Raw genomic sequence first — 8168 nt, 5'->3', positions numbered from 1 at the left:
TAAACATGGTAAATTAGGCATGCATAACAACATATCCCTAATTATAACACATATTCACAACACTATACATGTATGATCACATTAAATATACAAACCCTTAACATGATAAGTACCCAAAACATAAAAATAAGTTCAAAGACTAATTATGACATTAAGTACATGTCGCTTTGCTACAAAACATATCAAAATTTGTACAAACTTTGTTGAGCCGAGAATTGAGTCTTAGATAATGTCATACTTCTCGTGTCCTCGAGATCTAACATTACCTGCGCACGAAAATAAACAAACCACATGCTGAGAAATAAAGCTCAGTGGTGCTAACATGATTTGAAAATAATAAAACATATATATAACAAGTTAACATATTCAATATATATGAGATTTGATAATAGATTAAACTAGATTTAAATATCTTGTCTCGTGCTTTTAGTATTATGCTTTCATGCTTATTTTCATGACACATATCAACATTTAAATTCAACTATAATGCCATCTCATTCACATATGAATTAAAACATATCATGTGAGCCATTTCATTTTTTCATTTCATACTCGAATCCATTGATTCATTTTATATTTGCATTGACCCTCAAGGCTCGTAATGATCATATTGCATGGTCTTTCACATATTATCTTTCAATGTTGTAACATTCATTTACAATTTTCACAATCAACATCTATCATTTAATATTCAATGGCATTAACCAACTTATATGTTTCATAATCCCTGTTAACCAGACATATACTCAAGATGGATACACAAATCATCCAACCATCACACCAATATAATTGACACTTAGTGCATCATCGATACGTCTGAAGTATATTGCGCTCCACACCTCATTGGTATAAATTGAAGAAATATATGTAAATGTGCCTAGTACCTCATTTGTATGTTTGAAGTATAATGCGCACTCCTCGCCTCATCAATATAAACTAAAGTAAACTCTGTGCGTTAATCCCATGGCATGTTAACCATACTTGACTCTATCCGAGAGCGTTAATAGGGTATTCAATATTTCACAACGTACATGATTCACATATTATAAGCCTTTTCATAGCGAGTTCTTATGAATAAAACCATTTGCATATCATTACATATCATTTACTTAACATTATGATGCTTTCACATTTCATGTACGACTAATATGGCGATTCTCATCATTCATATATCATTTACCACTTTCATTTCATATATATGTTCTCATATCACTCATTCATTGCATAATGCATTCATGACACTTACATGTTCATTATCATTTTTATATCAAAATTATGTTTTCACATACCATTTAAACAAAACATCACATATATTCAATTTAACCATAACATGAATACTTACCAAGTCATGAGACAAGTATTGTTGTTACCTTAATTAAGTTATATTTAATGAACCATATACATATTGAATTCAAAGTCACGAAAGTATAAACTGGGATAGGTTACTCGTCTACGACCTTCACCTTTCCTTTATCTCGTGACGTTCCGACATTATTTTTAGCTTCGTACGATAATTCGATTATAGTAACAGATTAGTTTCCACCTAATCACATGAAAACACAACAATTTAACCTAAGTTGTACTTTATTCATTTTAGACCTTATAAGCCCTAATATTTGAAATGTTCGTATTTCTCAATATTTAGTACCGAATTAAAATCCTATTTCATATTTTTTTCATTAAGGACCTTGTGCTTTTAATATATATCATAATTTCTTAACAACTTTCAATTTATTCAATTTTAGTCCCCTAATGTCATAAAAAAACCATATAGCTTAGTTGGATTTATAATAAAATCCAACTTTTCATTACTTTTTAATTTAATCCCAACATGCTCAAAACTCGTACTTTAAAATCTTTTTAAAATCAAGCTTAATTTCAGAAAAACTTTTTAACAGTAACTTGATAAATATTTAACAATCTGAAAATCTAGACATGAGCAATCTACACTAAGCTTAGATGACCAAGAATTTACAAAAATCTTGAAGAGAAAAGCTCACTTGTTCAATTTGATGATAGAATGTTAAGGAAGAAAAACCTAGAATTCTTTCTTCTAGCATGGACGACACATAGGGATAAAGGAAGTTATATTGTTTTATCTCTCCTACTCACTTATTATTTATACTTAAATTAAGGAACTAATTAAACTTAATTAGTAGACTAACCTTATTTAATTAACTATATAAATAGCCATAATCATTATTTAATATACTTAGCGAAATGGATGGAGTGAATTATTCTCATCCACTGACTCATGAATTATTAATGGTTAAATAACCATTTTGTCCCTTGGTTAATTGTTAATCAAGCCCCATGCATTTTATAAATTAAAATTTAATAGCAATTACACTTTTATAAATTAGTCACTGTAACATAATTAACCGCTTTGTCGATTCAACTACTCGGTTGTCCATTAATATATTTTTAATTTAAATATGTAAATTCTTTTACTGATTTGATTTACGAAATTCGATGCCGAAATTGCATTTTTAACATTGATTAAAATTAGGTCATTACAATAAACTTACTAATAGTTGAGTAATTAGATTGTAAATTTACTAGTCCTACATCTTGTTACCAAGTTAACGGGCCTGTGACTAATTTGTAGCTTTTTTTAAATTAAGTGATCAAAGTATAAATTTACTAATAAATTAGTGACTTTGGGTTTAGTTTAGTTTATAAAAAGAAAAAAGCCTTTGTTTTTTTCCCGTTTTACAAAAATGCCCTTGGACCATCAGTTCTCATTGTTGTAATCCGCGCTACTAATTTCATCGTCTTCACGCTTCACTTCTCGTTCTTTCTCCCTCACAGACTCTGTCACTCAGGCAAACAGCTAGCCATTTCTCTTCATCCCCTCTGCCAACCGTCAAAAAGTTTCTTGGTCATTGAAATATACGAAAATGGTATATTTCATTTTCCATAATTAAATTATTTTCTTTAATTTTATTTAAGATGTAATATTTTTTTCATTAATTTCCTAATCATTTATCGAGAATTGTTAGATTAGGTTTTAAATCTTCCGTTATTGAATCTGATCTGTTCGGTTGTACAAGGTAGCAATATTCCGATTTTCTTTCCTTTTACTTTGATTGTAATTTTGAAAGTGCTGAAGTTTGTTTGGTTACTTAGAAATGCTTAAGAAAATAATGTAAATATTAGATTAAAATGTTTACCTATATGGAAATTGATTTTGCGTCCTTTGACGATACGTTTTTTGTATTCGGTTTGTTAGTGGAGTGAGAAATGTCATAATCTGTTTTCTAAAAGAAGAAATGTGAGATAGAGCCGTGATTGGTGATCTCTGAATGCTGAGAAATGCTTTCAAAGTAAATTTGAGTAATAGTTTCAAAAGTTAAAACAGTGGAAACTGACCAATTTACACAATATATTTCTTAGCTGCGGCTTGTTTATGTTATTAGAATGCAATAATCTGTTTATGTAAACAAATTTGTTTAATATAGTTATTGTTTAATTGTTTTATGTTGCAGTGACATTTAATTTGAAGTTAAACTAGTATGATTGGGCTTGTTGGGTCTAATTGAGTTGATACTTAGGAGGCTCCAACTTTTTATTTTTATTGAAATTCTCATGTCTGTCTCTTGTGTCTGACATAGCCATGGGTTCACGACCCTTCAAGGACTCTTCAAATACATTCATGTCAGACGCATAACCATATTCTATGCTCACACCTGAGTCTGAGTAAGATAGATTGATTTCACTGATTTTAGGCTTGAATTTTTCGAATAAAAAGTTTGCTTCCTTCATCAACTGTCATTTTATATGGTAGCAGACATTGATACCTTTGATAGCATTCTGTGTTGTATAGTTTTTATTTTATTTTTATATTCTGCAGAATGTTGATTTCACTGATTTTAGGCTTGAATTTTACGTTCTTTAAAGAAAAAATTTGCTTCCTTCATCAACTGTCATTTTATATGGTAGCAGACATTGATACCTTTGATAGCATTCTGTGTTGTATAGTTTTTATTTTATTTTTATATTCTGCAGAATGTTGATTTCACTGATTTTAGGCTTGAATTTTACGTTCTTTAAAGAAAAAATTTGCTTCCTTCATCAACTGTCATTTTATATGGTAGCAGACATTGATACCTTTGATAGCATTCTGTGTTGTATAGTTTTTATTTTATCTTATATTCTGCAGAATGGGGATGATTCTATAGATTGGAAACTTGAGAATGAAACAATGGCAGCTTTTGTAAGTTACTTTTCAAGTTCCCCGACACTTATATGTATCACAAATAAACTTAAGAGTATTTCCTTCTCTTCATGGTTGTTTAGAGCAGACAAATATTATTCTTTTTTAGGGTTTATTCTGAGTTTTGCACTCAAATTGATTTGTTTGCTTTGGACCATTGTATGATCTTCCTGAGATAGCGGAAAAGCATGGGGATTTTCTTATGTTTAGTTATATAGATATTGCAATGATTTAACTGATTTTGATCCTGATTTTAATGATTTTAATTACATTGTTATGCAGGTCCAGACTCTACTTCAACAGATCGTGAGTTCTTATTTTGAACTGTTTTGGTATTCTATAAGGAATTTCAGAACAATAAATTTTAAACAGATTTAGCTAATACCACCCTTCCATTACATATTACAGCAACAAAGGTTCCAAACAATGTCTGACTCCATCATTACGAAGAATATCCTTTTCATATTATCTAGTTGTTTCTATGCGAGGGCATGAGTTGCATGATTAGTTTCTATAAAGCATCAAGGAAGTTCTGTTTTGTTGATCTTGTGGTTGTTTGGTGGAGGTTTTTAAGCATTTCACTTTTGCAATAAGCAAAATGTGAAAGCTTTTTTACTTGCTTACACCGAGGTTTTAGTCTGTTTTTACATTGGTTTTTTATTTCAATGGGGAAAGTAGCCATGGGCGAGTTGCCAAATTTCCTTTCATTTCACTCAACCTTGTTCTTTAGGTGCTACTAAAGCTAAAGTGAAGCAGTTTAACCTTAATTCGATGTATATTCATGTTCCGAAGAAAATAAAACTTATAAGCATGTTCTTGATTTCCTTGACTTAAACGCACTTGATGAGATGGGCTGCAGGATAGATGAGCTAGAACAAACCATCAATGATCTCAAAGCAGAGATGGATGCAGATAAGCCTCCTTCTCCTTCGGTTCCTTCCTTGCCGAAGGACGATTCCAAGTCGCCCAAAGAACCATAACAGTGTGAATTTGGCGTTTACAGCATGGTATTAATAGACTGTATTCCTTTTGTTCCCTAGCTTTTCTCTCATGGAAAACCAGTAACAAACAGACACAGATAACTTGTATTTGTGACCGCCTTCTAATTTCAATTATCTATTATATATGGTTAACCCTCTCTAATCATTCTTCACACTAGTAGTTTAAGTTCATGATTAGACTTCTTTTCAATAAATAATATGATTGTGATTAGCTGTTTAATTAACAAATACCTGAAGTGGAATTGATTTATATATAGAAAATACGAGTTTGGTAGGGAAGTTTATGCTTGAGGAATCTCATTATCTTTTAGGTCATGCTAGTCACTAAGTAATTCGATTCATGTTGTATTTGATTTTGTTCATAATATCTAAGCATTAAGAAATGAAGTCGAGCATCAGTGGTCCTAATTCTTGATGTTAACCTTTGCGGATAGCTTTCTGTTTTGGCTTCCTTTTCTTATACTATTAGGTGACAAGACATTTGAGGTGCTATGTTATCTGGACCCCGGGGCTCAAAATTAGTGTCGGATGTGGGCATATATATGTATTTAGTTCATTAATTGTTTCAAAATTAATGACAATAATTATGTTTGAATATGTATTGGACATAGGTGTTAAGTTTGTGTAGTGTGAATTTAATGCGTAGCAAAATACAGGTGTAAGATGCCAAATACAGTTGGATTGCATTTCTCTTCGCTTTGTTTTGGCCAATCACTTTGGAAAAAGAATTAGATTCTATGTAAATGGGTTGCTTTGAATTTGCACTTCGCACATGAACCGCCCTCCTCACTTGCCGCAATTGCTGGGTCAATCTTTTTTATACAGACTTCTTTTTTACAACTTTAAATTATAAGTAAACTTAAAAAATATGTATATAAATTTAAAAAAAAAATCATACTTCATAGCCTTGAAAAGAAAAGGTAGCCGACATTTCCTCAATAATATAGCTGAAATCTTAAGGGGGGGAAACATCTCAGTGCCATAAATAATCAATAAAAAATATAAACTGTACAAATCAAGTTATGTTTTGTGTCACCAAACAATTTGTACCACAATGGCACAACCTCAAAATCTGATAAACCCAAAAATCAAATAAATTATTTTATTAGCAACACAAATATGATCCTTACAGAATTCATTCAATTATCTTTATTCCACTCAATTATCTTATATGCGTATATTTCATAAAATTTGAAAAAGAAGAAGAAGAAATTAAAAACAGCAATACACACAATAATTTATGAATCAAGTATAGGAAGAAATAGAAGAAAATATTACATTTTCAAAATTAGACTAGAGGAGCAACAAATTTATTTTATTTTTATAATAAAAGGACATAAAAATAAATAAATAAATAAATCTAACGCCGACAGCGTGTAATTCTACTGCACCCGCGTGAGTAAGGATTTGCTTGAGCTCCCGGCCGGCAGTTATAATACGACGCACCGCGTCGCGAACATGGCACCGTGTTTCTCCTCAGCGCACCGTAGCTAATGTAACGCCTCGCCGCTAAAATGCGCCTGTTGATCTCGGAGTCCATGGCGAATTCGGCGTCGAAGTCCGAGGAATATTCCCCGCTTAGCATCAGGCATTCCGCGATGGATCCACTGCACTCCGATTTAATCGAGAGGAAATGGTTGCCGCCGAAATCGAGCATGGGAGACGAAGCGGAAGCCGCCACGTGGATGGCCAGGATTGCGCAAATCGCGAGGAAACTGACCGAGAATCTAGAGCTTCCCATTTTCGAGCTTCGGGTTTTTTGGGTTTTCTGTTGATGAAGGGAAATGGAAATAAGGGCATGTTTTAGGATTATAACTTTATAAGCGATTGGTGCTAAGAGAAAGCCACTGGGGTTTGGATTTATTTGCGATTATGCCACTTTACTTTAACGTGACCGCCCTAACTTATGTCAATCACTTTGTGGACGTCCACTAATTATATTTTTGACTCCTTGCCTTTTCACATTTGCTATACAAAATAATAGGTTAATATACAAAATAAATCCTTAAACTTTGTCACTTTATTTAGATAAACCTTCCTACTTTTTTGTACATTCAATTAAGCCATTAAACTTTAATCTATAACTAAATAGGATTCTTAATATCAGTATTTCCATTTGAATAAAGGCTATCTAAATGAAAATCAATGTACAAAAATAAGCTTAAGTACATTTGTCTAGAACATATCTTTCTACTTTTTTAATGTTGTTTTTATATGTCCTATATTATTTTTTAGTTGTTTATTATTGTAAAATAGAATTATTTTCAAATGTTGGAGTTTTATATTTGTTATACCCCTCCAACTTTGGAGATGTGGTAACATAGTAAACTATCTAAGAAGCATCTATAGCAATTCTTCGCTTTTCATTACCCAAGTAGTCATTGAATTACCAATATCTTGGAAAGCCTACCTCCGTTCAACCTCCCGGCCCCTTTGAAAGGTTTATGGTCACCAAGTTATTCATCCTTACGAACGGACTACCCATCACCTTCAAAAGGGTCTTGCCTATCCATATTTGTGAATAGACCACTTGTTTCTCAAGGCACTCACTTTTCTAATGTGAACACTCCCCCAACTATGGACACGTCCTTTAGGCCACTAAACCCTACTTGACCGTAACAACCTCATACCCCAATTCAGAAGGAATGTTAGAATGAGTCCCATCACGTACATCCCTCTATGCATTCCATGATGATGACTTATTGGTAGTAAGTTTACCACATCAACACTACCAGGCACGAGACCTCCACTATATATATATATCCCTCAACAAGATAAAGAAGGGATCGACCCTCAAGCATTCATAGCCACCTTATAATCCTCAACCTTCTCATTTGGGTACCCAACTTCCTTACTTGAATACATCCTCCGACTCTCTGCTCTATTAGGAAGAACCTACCTTCCTCAATACCATCACATACTCCTCTTTATATCCTCATTTGTTGATACAT

General features: G+C 32.4%; 2 protein-coding genes across 2 annotated transcripts; one reads left to right on the top strand and one right to left on the bottom strand.

Annotated features, from left to right (window-relative positions):
- Positions 1–2714: 2714 nt before the first annotated feature.
- LOC107896680 (heat shock factor-binding protein) lies at positions 2715–5359 on the top strand. The gene is made up of 5 exons (XM_016821908.2): positions 2715–2903; positions 4163–4216; positions 4499–4522; positions 4625–4667; positions 5057–5359. Exons 1-5 carry the CDS (start codon positions 2901–2903, stop codon positions 5194–5196), a joined length of 264 nt encoding a protein of 87 aa, XP_016677397.1. The 5' UTR covers positions 2715–2900; the 3' UTR covers positions 5197–5359.
- Positions 5360–6429: 1070 nt separating this feature from the next.
- LOC107896679 (protein RALF-like 33) lies at positions 6430–7079 on the bottom strand. Its single transcript, XM_016821907.2, has one exon. It carries the CDS (start codon positions 6956–6958, stop codon positions 6578–6580), a length of 381 nt encoding a protein of 126 aa, XP_016677396.1. The 5' UTR covers positions 6959–7079; the 3' UTR covers positions 6430–6577.
- Positions 7080–8168: the final 1089 nt, after the last annotated feature.

This window comes from Gossypium hirsutum, chromosome A10 (assembly GCF_007990345.1).
Source record: "Gossypium hirsutum isolate 1008001.06 chromosome A10, Gossypium_hirsutum_v2.1, whole genome shotgun sequence".
NCBI classification, from domain to species: domain Eukaryota; kingdom Viridiplantae; phylum Streptophyta; class Magnoliopsida; order Malvales; family Malvaceae; genus Gossypium; species Gossypium hirsutum.
Note: the sequence above shows the minus strand (reverse complement) of the source record. Positions and strands in the feature narration are given on the sequence as shown.

Excerpts from the sequence above, each read along its gene's own strand:
- LOC107896680 (XM_016821908.2), top strand. Across the intron at positions 4,217-4,498 it reads ATGAAACAATGGCAGCTTTT|GTCCAGACTCTACTTCAACA; the intron begins GTAAGTTACTTT and ends ATTGTTATGCAG. Across the intron at positions 4,668-5,056 it reads TGACTCCATCATTACGAAGA|TTGATGAGATGGGCTGCAGG; the intron begins ATATCCTTTTCA and ends ACTTAAACGCAC.
- LOC107896679 (XM_016821907.2), bottom strand. The coding sequence starts at position 6,958 with ATGGGAAGCTCTAGATTCTCGGTCAGTTTCCTCGCGATTTGCGCAATC.